We start from the raw sequence: 15,436 nt of genomic DNA, 5'->3' as shown, positions 1-15,436 counted from the left end.
TTGGCTTTAATCTGTTTTGCTTTCTGTAAAATATGAATAAATTATCAATTTATCAGGTGATGTCATTATTATTTGTGAAGCATTCAAGTGTTACATTGCATATGTGTACTATTCATTAATGTACATATTCATATACAATATGGTAACGTATACTTTATAAAAATCTATGAGGAAAGCCTATTTTGGTCTCAGTACAGACTTTGAATTATGTTCACTTTTACATATGAAACGGCAGGATAGAAAATAAAGATACTCTGTTAAGATTCACTCAGTGCAAAAAATATATTTATTTCCCATCACTGAGATTCAGTTTTTATTTCTCCTAAATTTCACAGTACTTTCTGGGCAAATAGTTGTTTAGATGCTGGAACTCATTTCAGAGGGGTTACTAGCCTGCTAGTGATTCATTTAAAGGGAGTGAGGGGGGCTTCTTTAGGCTAGCCTTTGTCTGGTCCTGTGACCTGAATGCTCTTTAGCAACTGGAGTCCACTGAATGTGTCCTTTGAACTGTATCTTCCAGTTTGATTTCAAATAAGAGTCCTCTTCCTGTGCTCTGACTAATCTGCAGTGTGAACCAAACAGTAGTAAGTAGGGGTGATCAGAAGATTGGCTTCAAAAACACACTTTCGATCCAAAGTCGAACAGTAACTTAAGCTGCGTCTTTGAACAATGTGCTTGCTGTATGTTTTTTTGCCAAGAGACGATATTGTCCTATCTAATTTTGATGTTATTGGTTTTATGTAGGGTCACAGTAAATGCCCAGCTTATTGATTAAGGTTGAATTTTGTGATTGTAGCCTTGGAAAGAAGGGACCACATTCTCCTCTTCTGTCCAGCTCATCGTTCTTGGGATGGGGTGAGGAGGAGGACAGCAATGACAATGGTCCTTTGTAAATTTTTGGTAAAGAAAAATTTTCTAGACTTTAGCTCTTACACAAATTTGAATAGGTGTAAAAAGCTTATGTTAATGTGAAAAGTATATTAAAATCTGCTATATTGCAGTTCTTTTTTTCTAAGGATCCTTTTTTTCAAGGTTAACTGTAAGACTTGCACATATTTAGTATGGCAACTTTATGCTTTTGGAATTTATTAAAAGTTAAAGGTTTCTTTGCCTCTGACGGAAACTTCAATCCATCCTATCAGGCCTTTGGATTCTTTAAAAATAAAATTGAAGCTTAAAAAAGAATTTGAAGGTAGGAATTTATTTTATACCTGGGTTGTTAGATAAAATGCTATGGAAACAGCTGAGGTTGTGAAGACCGTCTTTGAATGATGGTGAAATGTGCTTCTGAATCTTTTGTTTTTATATTGTAGTTAAGAATTTTCAGCCATTGATTGCCTTAATGCAGAAAGGATTTTATAAGGATGCTTTCCTATATGTTTCCATTCTGATCATAATTGACTTAATTTGTTGCTTATTACCTGATTGAATTTATTGTGTGAAACATTTTTCTAAATAAGTCCTCTTGTACTGAAAGTTGATATGCAAAGCATGAGAAGCTTGATTTATTGTTTTTTTTTTTTAATTTTTTTTTTTGCAAGAGATGTGGTCTATGTCAATAGAAAAATCGATTGTTTGGAGTGGTGATTAAGAAATGCACAAACGCGTCCTACTACTGGTACAAACGCTACTGCTGTAAGCCTAGTACAGTGCTCTTAGGAAAGCTGCGGTTGGCTACTGCTTTTTTCCCTTCTTGCCCCCTGTCCAAACCTGTTGCAGCATAAAGCGAAAACGCAAAGTTCGTTGTCCTCTTGAATAATATTGTAGGTTATGCAGCATGTCAGCTGGGTGCAGCTGTATGTGTCAAGTTGAGTGTTTTTTTACTGTGGAATTGCTTCCTAAATCTTTTAAAGAAGATGAAACATTCTAAACTTACTTCTTGACATTCCCCCTAATGTTCTGTAAATCTTGTTGTTTCCGACAGTGAAATAGTGCTTCTGACATGACTGTGTCTTGTACTGACTAATATTAGCAATTAATAATTATTATAATTTTTAAAGTTTCATTATGACTGAATAAATGTCACTTTTTTATTTTCAGGATATATTTATGTTCATAACAAGGCAGCTTAAGGGGTTAGAAGACACAAAAAGCCCCCAGTTCAATCGCTATTTTTATTTACTTGAGGTGAGCTCTATAACTTACTATTTCATAATAAGTGTTAAATGTATGCAATTTTTAAACATAATCACTTATTAACTACCCTTTCCCCCTTCCCACATTCTGTCTGACATAGAATATTGCTTGGGTGAAGTCTTACAACATATGCTTTGAGTTAGAAGACAGCAATGAAATATTTACACAGTTGTACAGAACACTGTTTTCAGTAATAAAGTAAGTATTGTCATCCTAATTATAATATATTATTGTATATTTGAGGTGAGAGGTTTTGAACTTGCATGTTCAATCTATTGTGAGACTGTTAGCATTAACAAGAAGAGCTTAATTTAGATACCCCAGTAATTCAAGGTAACAAAATGTAGCAGTCTAAATGTAACAAACTATCAATTCTGCCTGTTTTAGTTAAATGGTATGACAAGATTAACTGGAAAATGTCTTTTTTTTTTTTTTTTTTTTTTTTTTTTTTTTACGGTTAAGACGTTTTCTTTCTTATGTTGAAGTAGAATTTTCTGTAATTGAATTTGTGCCCATTGCCTCATCCTTTGGCTGGCTTCTTTACTGTCCCCCATCAGGTATTTATATGCAATGTTGAGATCACTTCCTTAATTCTCCCAGTCCTGAACCTTCTGTTCTCCAGGTTGAATAGTCCTGGTTCTCTCGGCCTCTCATCTCATGACAGATGCTCTAGTCCCTTAATTGTCTTCCTGGCCCTTTAGTGGACTCACTTCAGCGTGCCCGTGACTCTCCTGCACTAGGGAGTCCAGAATTAGATAGAGCGCTCCAGATGTGGCCTTGTCAATGCTCAGGAAAAGGGAAGGAAGTTCTAATATGCTATGTTATTCTCATATGGGCAGATCAGTCATCTTTCTTTTTCGATGTGATAGTAAATGGAGAGGGAATGAAATTTGAGAACACTTTGAAAAGTGGTACATGCAGTCCAGAAATTTGAGTAGTTTGACTTCTAAGAAAAATTGTCAGTTGGTTATTATGCTCCTTGTTGTTTGGCATTGTCTTGGAGAGTATTCTGAATGGAAGTTGTATTTTATATGAATAGTATGCTAAGAATTCTTGTTTTTAATTTCAGCAATGGTCACAATCAGAAAGTACACATGCACATGGTTGACCTTATGAGCTCTATCATTTGTGAGGGAGATACTGTGTCGCAAGAACTTTTGGATACAGTGTTAGTTAATCTAGTGCCAGCACATAAGGTAAGGCTTAGTAGCCATTTAATTTTCTTGCAATCATGATCAAGATTTATCAAATATGTATTCATTTATGTAGATTTCACTGAGAGAATAGCTGTGGCAAATAAGTTTGTATTACTTTTTTTTCAAACTGCAATTTTAATAATAATGAAACTCAGTAGCATTTCATTGCTTTGATTCACATGTCATAGACTAAAATGTTTATATGATTTTGAGTATTGACATTATGAAGTCATATGAATACATTTTTGGTATGTGGTTTGTACTGCTAGAATTTCATATAAATGATATCTATCCTTTGGAAGTTATTGCACTGTTCTAAGTGGTGGTGGTGGGGGGAGTTGTTATAATGGATGATTTGCAGTTGGCTCTGCTGTTTTCCAATTATGTTGACGTTGTCATTGGAAGCACATCAGTGTGTTTTTGATGTAGCCATAGAAGTAACTGTGTTCGGAGAGGGTGGGTGCTTAAAGAGCCGAAATGATGGCTATCTTACCTTAGTAAGTAATATTTAAAAAAAAAAAAAATACAGATGGCCTGGAAAAGAACTTCAAACTTTGTTTGTGTATGTGTCATGAAATGTTAGTGTTAAAAAGCAGGAAAGTCTGACTTCTTTGTTTGGAAAACTATTTGGGTCCTACTAGAATATCTTGGGCTACAGGCTTGGGAACAAGACTTCTTATAAGTCCTGTATGACAAAAAAAGAAAAATTTCTGTGTAAGCTATCTAGGAAATGCATACTTAGCTTAACTCTGGACAGTTTTGGCTGTGCAATGACACGCGCTGACATGCACTTCCTCCCAAAAGACTAACTTTTTGTCATGCCTTTTTAAAAGCTGCAGTAAGTAAAGTGAATGTGAACTCTTCTTATCAGCTCTTGTAAGTTAAATGTGGAAAAGAGATTTTTGCAACTTCAGAATACTGTCTCTTGAAACAGTGCATCCCTGAGGAAATTTAATAAGCTTTTCATAAGGTGCTCTGTAAATAGTATAGGTAGTAGCACAATATGATATGTCTTACCTCAATTCATCAGTTTTAGTAAATGAGCAGTAAATTGTTTTTTCCATTGACAGTGAAGGGCTAATTGACTAATATGGGTTAGGGTTTTCTTGATTGGAAATGTTTTAATTGTGTCCTTCAGGGATCCTAGGACTCCTGTGCCAAAGCTGGATTGAAATTTTCATATCTAAAACTCAGATTTACAAAGTAAAGCCTTGGAATACAAAAAACAAAAGCAGAACTGTGCAAAATAGGTTACTTTATATTTTCTCAGGTGTTAAGATTCTGTTTTGTGTCATAGTGTCCTGCATTCAACTTGATTTGACAGTACTGTTTTTATGATTCAAGATTAATAAGCTGCTTTTAAATTGGGAAATTTGTATCCTATCAAACTGGATATAGCATTGAAACAGTTTCATTTTATAGCAGATTTATTGACTAGAAATATTTTAATGAGATAAGGCATTTTGACTTTTGCATTTTATTTTGTCCATAATCAAAACCTAAACTCTTTGGACAGAATACTAGTTTATAGCATGTTTTCTAATTGAAGTAGTTTCATAATTTTGATCCATGTTCTGAGCACTTTTGCTCTGTGATTTTTATATTTTTATCTTTTTCACCCGAATGGAAAGCTTCTATTTTTTTTTTTTTTCTCTATTTTGTCTCAGTATGCTTAAATTACTTTGTGTTAACTTAAGACTTGGGAACTTGCATGGTAGCTACAGAAAGTGATTAGATAGATAATGTTATGTTGGAGAAGTGGGGCAGTGCAGTCAGAATGGGAATTTCTCTACTCTTGTCCCTTTGAACGCAAAACTACAAGGTACATAACAATAAGGTCTGCCGTAGGTCAAAACTGTGAGTTAGCTGAACTGGCAGTTAAGGCTGTATGGGCTATAGAAAAGGGAAATTCCAAAAATCAGACTGATATCACTATAAATGGTATAGTGGAAGGTGTTAATGTAAGGATAAGTAGGAAATTCTTGTCTAGCTGGATTCCCTGGGTGCAGAAAGAGTGTTTTTTGATGACATGGAGGAAGCATAGTTTTGGTATTCAGATTTGAAAATGATCAGATTGAGAGATTGTTGTCTCTGTTAAGATAACCGTGTACATGGTGAGTGACACAGGCAGACAGTGTATTTTTGATAAAGCCAGAAGTAAAGTAGTAAACATGAGACTGGAGTGCGCTTGTGAGTTGAATGACTGTTCTGGAAAATAGTGATACAGCTGATTTGACTTATGGTATATAAACAGTAGTATTGAGTAACACTAGAGAGGCTGAAGACTTGAGGAGCTTAATCTATGCAAGTTATCAAAAGAGCAGTATGTAAGCATATATTGGGAACAGAAGGTTCAGACAGCTCTTTAGTCTTGAATCCCTGATGCTAAGATTCAGTGGTTGTAATTCAACATTAGATAAAAAAATTCATATAATTTTAATATTTATTTAAACTTATGGTAACTACCTTGAACAATTTATCGAGGGTTATAGAGGATTCTTTACTCCTCATACCTTTTAAAATTAATGTCAGTATTTCTCTTTACAGAAATACTAGATATGGTCCTTAATTGTGTGTGGTAGCTTTAATAAACTACGGTGCTAACAGCACAACCACAAAAATTTAGGCAGTGGTAGGATATACTGAGAACATGACATACTCTCAAGCGTTCATCTGCTCTGATTTGACAAGCCTCTGAAGCAGTCCTAACCTTCTGTAGCTGACTTGAGTTTGTAAGTCATCTCACTTGACACCCCTTCCCCCCCCCCCCAAAAAAAAAAACAACTGATGTAAAACTGAATGAAAGTGGCTGATGCTAGTATCACAAATCAAGTATGTTAGGGTATGCACTGGCTTGCTCAATAATTAAAGCAGATATCTGATAATTTAATAACACATCAAACATAATTTGTGAACTATGTGTCCTCTTAATTTCTCTGATCTTTAATCATTTTCTTCCTTTTGTGATTTGGCTCTTTTATTCCTTTCTATGATCTCCGCTGAAATTTTTTTGATAGGATTATATAAAGAGGGAATGAAACTAATGAGGAAAAGTAAATTAAAACCAAAAAAGACTGAAATGAAGGCAGTGGTAGTCATCATAAAAATGCAAGAAGAATGAATATTTGTCTTGTCTTGTCTGTTTAGATTATAAAGGTACTGCCTTACTGTAAACAATTTTTGTGCAATGTTTTAGCAAATGAATTATACTTTGTTTCCTTGAATGTTTGCCAGACTGTTCCATTTTCAGCCTCAGGACTGCTACAGGGAAGCACACATTGCAGGTGCTGTACATGTTTATCTCTCCAAAAAAGTGATATGGACAATTAAATTCCTCATCTGTCTTTTTTTTGGAAGCTTGCTTAATAATTAGTGTTATCTATCTTGGCAACACTTCAGCCAAGCTCTTTCTTTATTGTGAGCCATTCTTAAAAGGCTGTTCCATGCCCCTTACCCGCAGATTTACTAGATCTAGAGAATCTGTTAAAACTTCTTTGTGAAGTTCTCTTGAACACAAATTCTGTCACTGTGCCTTGATAATCGGAATAAAATTAATGACCGTTACGAATTCCAAAGGAGATAAAATATTAAAACTTATGTTTTTGAAGAATATTTTCTCTAAATGAGCAGGAAAAAAAGGTTTAACATTTGATTTCACTCTTAAAGATATAAAACTAAAAAGGATAGGATTGATGCTAGCTAGTCATCTTTTGAGGGGGAAAAAATAAGGGTTCTGCATTTGTTTGTTTGTTAATGTTCTTTTCAAATATGGGTATAAATTACTTAATTGCTTTGAGCTATGTTAAATTGGGCATTGAGAGGAAGTTGAAAAAGGTAACTGAAAAAATTCAGTGAATGTGCCTTTCTGCCTCTGCCAACTCCATTGTGCTAGCCCATCTGGCTTTTGGCTCTGTGGCAAACTGGCTTTTGGCTCTGTGGCAAACTGGCTTGGAGAACATTGCATATACATCCACAAAAATGTCTGTGCCACCCTGTCCGAGAGGTTGCCACTACTTCTTTCATCTGTATTATAAAGTTGTCAAAAATTCTGGTAGAGAATGGATGTGAAAAATGAGATGACAAGGTTCTTAATATTTACCCAGAAGCATATCAAATTGAAATACTAGCCATGTGTATGCAAAAATAATGGTTGAAACTGAGATGAAGGAGACAACTCATAGCTGGTGAAAATGGTCTCTCTTCAATAATTATTGCTGAAATACTCTCAGTTTAAAAAAATAATTAAAAAACTCTATTCTCCTATTTACTTTTTTTTTTCCCTTGAAAGGAAACTAGAGATTTTCAGGTGAAAATGTCTGTTTATAGCGCTATACAAGCCTATTTTATAGAGCAATATTAATTTCTCAACTATCTAAGACTTTTCTTGCAGAAGATCTGCATTCAGCCCTTTTCTGGGTGGTTCTTTGATTTGTTGTGATCAATTCTTTTCATTTCTGCTTTTTCCTTCAAAACGTAATAATTATTAATGGTTTCTTTAAACAGTATAGGCATCAGATGACTTAGTTTCTAACCAATTCAGAGCTCTTGAAAGCTTATCCCTGCTGGATGCTTGTGTGCTCTTAGGGACATTCTGCTTAAGATGATTGTCCCCATCAATGAGGGATTTCTTAAAGCATTAAAAGGTCTTGAAGTTCGTGTCTTCCCCTCTCCCTGCTCCCCAATGTATGGGAAGATTGAACTGGTACAAGTTTAGATATATGCAGAGAATAGATTTGTTAAATTTGGTCTTTCCTTTTGTACACGTTTTAAAATATTTTTATGAGTATTACGTTGGTCAAAAAAGATAGTATTGACCTTTTGTAAAAGATCTTTGAACCTGTTTGTTTTTGGCTTGGGTTCCTCCTGTTTTCGTTTGAACTAAGGCAATGCTGCTTTTTCCTGTTTTTGCCTTTACCTTGCAGCTGGGAGAAGAAACTTATGCACACACACACGTCTGTGTGCACGCACGGCCCTACCCGTACCTAAATCAAATTCATGACGCATGAAGAAATAGCTAACTTTATTTATCCAACTGTGATTTAGACTTTTTTGGAAGCTTTTTTCTAGGATAGAATGGAGGATAGTGTGAATACTTTATTCAGGGTTGCAAATAGCTATTTCTAGTGTTCATCTGAGCTGATGTTAAGGTGTCAGGAGATATTTTGCCTGGCCTTTAGTGGTTTAATTGTGAAAGATCACCTCAGTTCTTTCAGGTTTCCTTTCCTAAGGCTATGCGTGAGTTTTTCATTTTACAGTGTTTTTATTAGTAGTTGCATAGATAAAATTACGGTAGCTTTTTAAATATCGGCTCATATCGTGAAAGATATGAGCTGAAAATGCAATTAATGAATATGCCTATTGAAACATTGCTGTGCTAAGTCTGCTGTTCAGACTTATTTTACACGTCAGATCTTATGATCTAGAGTTCATTCCTATGCAGATAAAAGCTATTTTCTTTGTTTTGGTGGAGGTGAATGAACTGTGGAAGTCAAGAAGGATCAAAGCAACAACTGCAAATGTCATACATTTCTTATTATGGCTATTTGTGCCTTTTATTTCCTGAACGGGCACAGCTCCGGTGAAATAACAGAGAACAGATGCTACAGGTGGAAACACTTTTGTATTAAGTGTAAAGAAGAATCTGGTGTGCAGAAAACTCTCATTTCTGGGACAAGGAACAACCATACAGTTTCATAAACAGATTGTGCCCATGGTGACTCTCGCACCTTGCTTCGATAAGGGAAGAGGAAATTACAAGGATGAAAATTAAGACATGTACTGGTATTTTTTCCTTGAGAAAAGTTACTCAAGAATGTTTATTGTTATTATTAATAATAATAAAAGAGGAGATCAAGCACTTAATTTTTGATGTTCAGGATCTCTGAAAGGGGTCCTTAGAGGTCAATCTTAGTGAAATGAAACAACTTGTTTTAAGAGTGCAGATCAGGCATTTTAAAGCTTTCTTAGTACAGGTCTTAAATTAGTGACATAAAATTTAATAAGTTTTGACTTTCTTTTTGCCATTTAACTGATCCACTTGAAAGTACTGTGAATTGTTTCTTGATTGTGACACTGGCAGATGGCTTTTAGAAAGATAAAGAATGTTAAGCCAAATCCATTTAATAACCAGAGGAAAACTTGTTGCCAAACTGTTTTTGACTGTTTCAGCATGAAGTCAGCGTAAATTTAGCCTTCATATCTCTCCTATTCATGGTGGGCTGTGATGGCTATAGTTTAGTTTTTACAGTAGTTGTTTTGTTTTTTATGAAAACTGGTAGTGTAGGTTTCTTTCTCAATTGTATTCACATGTGGCTTTTTACAAGAAGATAAAATTCATTGTAGTTTGGTTTTAATGATCTTTTTCTATGTTATTTTATGTAAGTATTTGGTATCTTTCCAGAACTGGGATTTTTTTTCACCTTTTATAGTGGCTTTGAGAGTATTAATAGATTCTTCAGGCACGATCTTCATAGTCTTTTTGACTTCAGTCACCTAACTTACTGCTATCAATACGCAAATGAGAAACAACTTTTGTTTTATGTTTACAGAAAATGTTTATTTCTTCTAACTGTTGTTTAGAAACCTGTAGTTCTATACCCAGTTTTTAGGATTACAGACATTATATTCTATATCCTTTTGCAAATCTGACCTTGTTCATTCAGGTAGCTATGCAGAAGTAAAGCATACACAGGCAAGGAAATACTCTAATTTTCTTGATGATAATATATCTTGTGTTTGCTTTTCATTATCATGAAAATTTTATTCCTTTTATGGATGATGTTCATAACAAAACTGCTCTTTAACTGTTTTCTTTTAAGTGTAAATGGACTATGCAGCTGGGTTTTTTTTTTTTTTTGGCAAAGGCTAATCAAAATAGGCAACACCAGTTTTTCACAGAGACTTTTTAACTATTAAAAGATTATTTTTAGCTATTGAACGTTTTTTGAACATTTTTCCTTCACTTATGTGTGCTAATGAAATGTGTTGTGATGTGTGTCACAGTAGCTAAGTTGCATTTTCCTCTGAAATTTTTTTTTTTTTTTTTATAAATTATTGCAATATAGACATTGGGGAAAAGAATGTAGCATCCAGAGGTTGGTAGAAAATAAGTGTTAGGAAGGGAAGGAAGCAGTAACGTAGATATAGTAGCCCAATTACAGAAACGAGGGGTAGGAATGTTTTTTGAAATTTACGTTAGAGCTTTGTTAGAGTCAGTTTGTATCCTTCCTACGCACGCTCCCTCCCCCAAACACAGTCACCCAGATGAGTGTCTGGGAGATACTGTAGAGACACTGTGCTGATACCCTATTCACAGGTGGCTGCTTTGCCGCTAGGGAAGAATGAAAGGAAGGCTTTTGCTCCTCTACTTTCTATCACGGACCTGTTTGGAGGCTTGCTTCTGTCATGACTGTAAATGCCTCTGTGTTATGTTAAATTGCTTTTCCGGTGTCTGGGGAAGGTGATAAGGAGTGGCAGTAGAATACAGGAACTCATATTGCTAGGCGTCAGGCTCAGAAAGGCAACTGAAAAGTAAGCCCTGATTTGCCAGGGAAAACTGTTTTCTCAACGGTGTCAATGGAGATTTTAAAGCTGTTCTGTGTGAAACTAGTATTTGGGCTAGATTTTATTTGACTATGTTATCTTCACTACTGAATATATAAAAAGAAGATGCTATTTCTTTAATGTAATGGTAATTTCATTCAGTAATATGTGGTAAACTTTAATAATCATGTTTATTTTTAAGATTAATACATATGCTTAATTTTTCTGTGTGTTTTTCAGAACTTAAACAAGCAAGCGTATGATTTGGCAAAGGCTTTACTAAAGAGGACAGCTCAGGCAATTGAGCCATACATTACTAATGTAAGTGACCGCTTTTGTATTTGTTTGCAGTCTTCAATAAATTTTCAAAGACTAAAACTCTATTTTTTTTTTTTTTAAAAAAAAAAAAAAGGTAAATTACATATACTCAGATAGGGCTAGGTAACTTCTTAGAAACTCTCAGTTGTATTTTAGGGAAGAGTTGTTATATTAATGGAGTGCTGCCTAACTTCCCTCCTTTTCTCTTTAGGTCTGATATTTTACTGTATAGAAGTTACTAAGCCATTAACCATTTTGATGTCTAAAATGCAGTGGGTAGTTGACTTTCTGCTCTCTTGGGAGATCTTATACTTAATTAATCTCTGATGTGACTGGAAGACCAAATGTACTTATATGTGTTGTTCTGATACAGATACTTTCTTCCTGGGGCAGTGTACTTTTATGGTGAAAAGATGAGACTATTTAGGAGAAGAAACAGAAACTAAGAGAAGTGAAGACAGAGTATAATTTTAATGCCATTGTCACGGGAAAGGAGGACAAAACAGAATCTAAGAAGGGAGTAAGAAGGAAAAATTGTGAGTGGATTAAGGAGTAGCTGAGTTCAGTGAAAAGTAGTAGAAAAGAGCTCATAGACACTGCAGGAAGGAAAGGTCAGACGAGAACATCCCAAGTCAAGCTACCTAACAGAATAAATTTTCTGTTCCCTTCCCCTCCCTGTCATGTGTGGTGGGTGGTTTTTGTGTGTGTGGATGGTGGTGATTTGTTGTTTTTGGTTTTTTTTTGGTTTTTGTTGCAGTTAAGGATTTAGGTCTTATTGCAGCTACCCAAAACCTTAAGAAGTTGAAAGCAATGGAAAATCTTCAATACGTTTTGTTGCTTTCAGACTTGTAACACCCATGGTACTCTAGAAGCAAGTACCCTCTAAGATTAAGAGTGTCGTCTTGACTGAAAACTTTCACTCCAAACCTGATAGTCAAAGCTACTGTTTGTAAAGGGGTTGTCACTTGGGAGCGTGTTTTTAATGTTGTGTAGCTGTAAGGTTAGATTACATGCTAGGTGACATTTTGTGGTCTTAAGGAAGTCTCTACAGTTAGAATCTTCCTCCTATGAAGAATGTGTACGTGCATGCCTCTTTTCCCGGTTTCGCACAAATAGAAACACTATACTGTCCAATTTCTTTGTTTTAAAAGTACCTTTATTTCTTAAAATGTACCTGACACAGTAGGAGATAGTTGTCTACTGGGAACGTGCACGTTCTAGGCAACTGTTTGTTCACCAGGAAAAGCAGAGGTTTTTCTCCGAGTCAGTACACAGTCTGAACTTCTTATGAGATACATCTATCAGTTCCTTTCTAGTCAAGATTACTATGAACTGCTGGCTTTTTAAAATTGCATCACTTGCTGGGTTTGGGTTGTTAACTGTAAAAATGTGGGGGGTTTTTGGTGCCCCCTCTCCTTATTTGTAGTGTCTTTCCTGTTATGATTAACCTTGTCAGGCACAGAGGGTAGTTACATTCATTTGTCCAAGTTTGGGAATAAGAAACTGTGGTGCTAGGTAAATGTATTCTGTCATCTTATTGGCATGTGGAGGTAGTATAATTTGTTTAGCCACATTGTTTAGCTGCACTTACATGCTGTTTCAATCCAAAGAGAAGACAGCTTTTCCAAGTTATGTCCTCTCCCCTAAGAGTAGAAACCAGTAAATTCTAATTTAGTTGCTTTTGTCCCTTTAATCGTAAGAGTATATAGTAGAAAGTAGCGTGTAATTCGTACTTGATATTAGAAAATATTTTCTACAATTGAAAGTGTGAAGCTTGCTTCAAACCCGTCGAGATTACCCAGAAAGAATAATTGCTTTACCGCTATGTTACACTGCTTATAAATTCTGGAATAGTTGATTATTAATTTCTATGCTTTCACTTACAACTTCTTAAACTGTCAACTGAGTAGTATAGTAATTAGCCAGTTGTTTAAGTCTTGTTTTGACTAAAATGTTAGAATGCTTTTGAAGTAAATTATTGTTCTCTATAGTGAAAAAACTCTAAATACAGTCACAGTATAAAAAGATCTGACGTACTGGAACTCTTCTAAAGTCGTGTTGCTGCTTGAATTATTATTTGTAGGTTTGCTATGGTAAACTAAATGTCACGTTTTAGTGTACTTCTCCTTTATCTGTAATTTGAATATAAAACAGAATTATATGTTAAAACTTCTACTACATAATCTTAATCTTTCCCCTTTATTACTATGAAGAAATAAACTATTTTGTAAGATTAAAAGTAAATTTAGTGGTAGTCAAGCTTAGAATTTAGAGGAGTGTATATTCTCTTTTTCTTGCAATTGAGATATATTCTGTTTTACTCTTCAGTTCTTCAATCAAGTTCTCATGCTTGGGAAAACGTCAATTAGTGACCTGTCAGAGCATGTATTTGACTTAATTCTGGAGTTATACAATATTGACAGTCACCTCTTGCTTTCTGTTCTACCACAGCTTGAATTCAAACTTAAGGTAAATATTTCTTATCTGTGTTTCAATAGATGGAAAGTAATTGTGTTGACTGTTAATGTGATTCTCTACTGACAAGTTCATCACAAATTATTTTGTGTATAAAACCAATGCTAAAGTGTAAAACACATCATCTGTGTTTTTTTTTTTTAAAAAAAGGACTCAAAAAGTACTCTAAAGGGTAATTAGATTTTAGACATGTTAACCTATTGTGTATATATGCATATGTGTTTTAGAGTTTTACATCTTTCAAGGTACAAAAAGATTTTTAATGACTTGGAGAACGTGACAGTTTTTGTTGCATAGTTTACTGTAGTATTCATCATGACAGGCTTTCATATTTTGAGAATGCTTTGTACTGCTAGCTGTGCACAGAAACTATATCTTTTCAGAATAGTGAAGTTTGGCAGGGAAGAATTGGACTCCTCATCAATGAAAACTGATGCACTAACTCTGAATAGAAGGTCCCTGGCAGATGGAAACAGAGGCCTGCACCCTGGAAGCATGTCCTGTATTCATTGCTCCAATGACTTCTGAGATTTTTTCAAGCTAATTTCTTATTTCTGAAAGATAGCTGGTACTAAGACTGTTTCTATTTTAATGAGTTTTTTTATTTTTTGCCTTTCTGTTATTTCAGAGTGTGTGGATTTTCTCCAGGTGGTGGAGATGATAATTTTGATAGTCCGATTATTTGGCTAACTTATATTCTTTGTCATTCCACAGGGTTTTTATGGAAATAGTAATACAAAACAGTAATCAAATTCCCTAAGTTTGGAAGTGATGTGTTATTAAACTTAAGGGCTAATGTGGCATGGGTGACACTTTAAGTTCATATGTATTTTCATTACAGAGGATGGATTTTAGGTTTGCAGAACCTGTGGCCTGTTATCATTTTAATATTTATTACTGTAGTGGCTTGTTCACGCATATTCAATTTATTTATTTATTTTAACTAGTGTTTCATAGGTGCCCTGGATTGTTGGATGAGTTGTTTTTAGTGGTTATGTTGTCCTTCAGTCACTTTTCTGAAAGAAGTAGGGTTCAATTTACTACTTACTGTTTTTGTTAAGGTAGATCTTTTTCAGCCATTAATTCCTATTCTTACAGATGGAGAACATTTACCTTTTTCACCAAAATGAAAACATTTCTACAACTGAAACTGTTATTCCAGGCATTTAATCTTAACTGGTGCCACATCCTCCTTTCACAGCCAGTTACATAACCTTTCCTTCTTTAATTCATTTCAGATTGCAACTTCTTGGCTCATCTTCCTGTTCCTATGTGCCCCACTTCGCGGCTTCCTTCATTGACTCACATATTTCAATATTTAAATGCAAGCTTCTTGTTCATGTCCTGTTGGACTCGATAGGTTTAGTAGTGTAACGTTGTCAAACACTCTCCAAACCACTGCCTGCTGCCCTCACACCTTTTTCTAGCCTTTTCCTTCAACTAGGTGATTGTGGTCCTCAGCATTTCCATGTTTTCTTCATATCCCTTAATTCTGAAGAAACTTCTTCATGTTTGCTTTTTTGTTCTTTCTACAGTATGCTCTTCTTAAATCACACAACTAAAGAAACTGTCAATTCATAAATATGTATTTTGTTTTTTATCTCTGCAATTCTTCATGTAGTTTTACCTTGTGGTCTAAACCCTTAAAGATAAGATGGTGCACGTTTGGCATTTTTTATCATGCAGTTTAATGAATGTTATTTCCAATAGGTGGGTAAATTATTATAGTTATATTCCTATTGCTTTTACTTATTCCTTCATGTCCTGTA

The 15,436-nt window shown here is 34.8% G+C and overlaps 1 protein-coding gene across 5 annotated transcripts in view; it reads left to right on the top strand.

Moving 5' to 3' along the window:
- Window positions 1-15,436, top strand: part of PDS5B (PDS5 cohesin associated factor B) — a 116,030-nt gene that overhangs the window by 28,785 nt on the left and 71,809 nt on the right. For all 5 annotated transcript variants that reach the window (XM_068930093.1, XM_068930094.1, XM_068930092.1 and 2 more), the window contains exons 4-8: window positions 2,041-2,127; window positions 2,237-2,334; window positions 3,206-3,332; window positions 11,115-11,195; window positions 13,521-13,661. In XM_068930093.1, coding sequence (XP_068786194.1) covers window positions 2,041-2,127; window positions 2,237-2,334; window positions 3,206-3,332; window positions 11,115-11,195; window positions 13,521-13,661 — 534 coding nt within the window. The remainder of the gene's footprint in view (window positions 1-2,040; window positions 2,128-2,236; window positions 2,335-3,205; window positions 3,333-11,114; window positions 11,196-13,520; window positions 13,662-15,436) is intronic.

This window comes from Struthio camelus, chromosome 1, assembly GCF_040807025.1.
Source record: "Struthio camelus isolate bStrCam1 chromosome 1, bStrCam1.hap1, whole genome shotgun sequence".
Classification (NCBI taxonomy): Eukaryota; Metazoa; Chordata; class Aves; order Struthioniformes; family Struthionidae; genus Struthio; species Struthio camelus.
The sequence above is the reverse complement of the archived record's forward strand: the minus strand, read 5'-3'. Positions and strand labels throughout refer to the sequence as shown.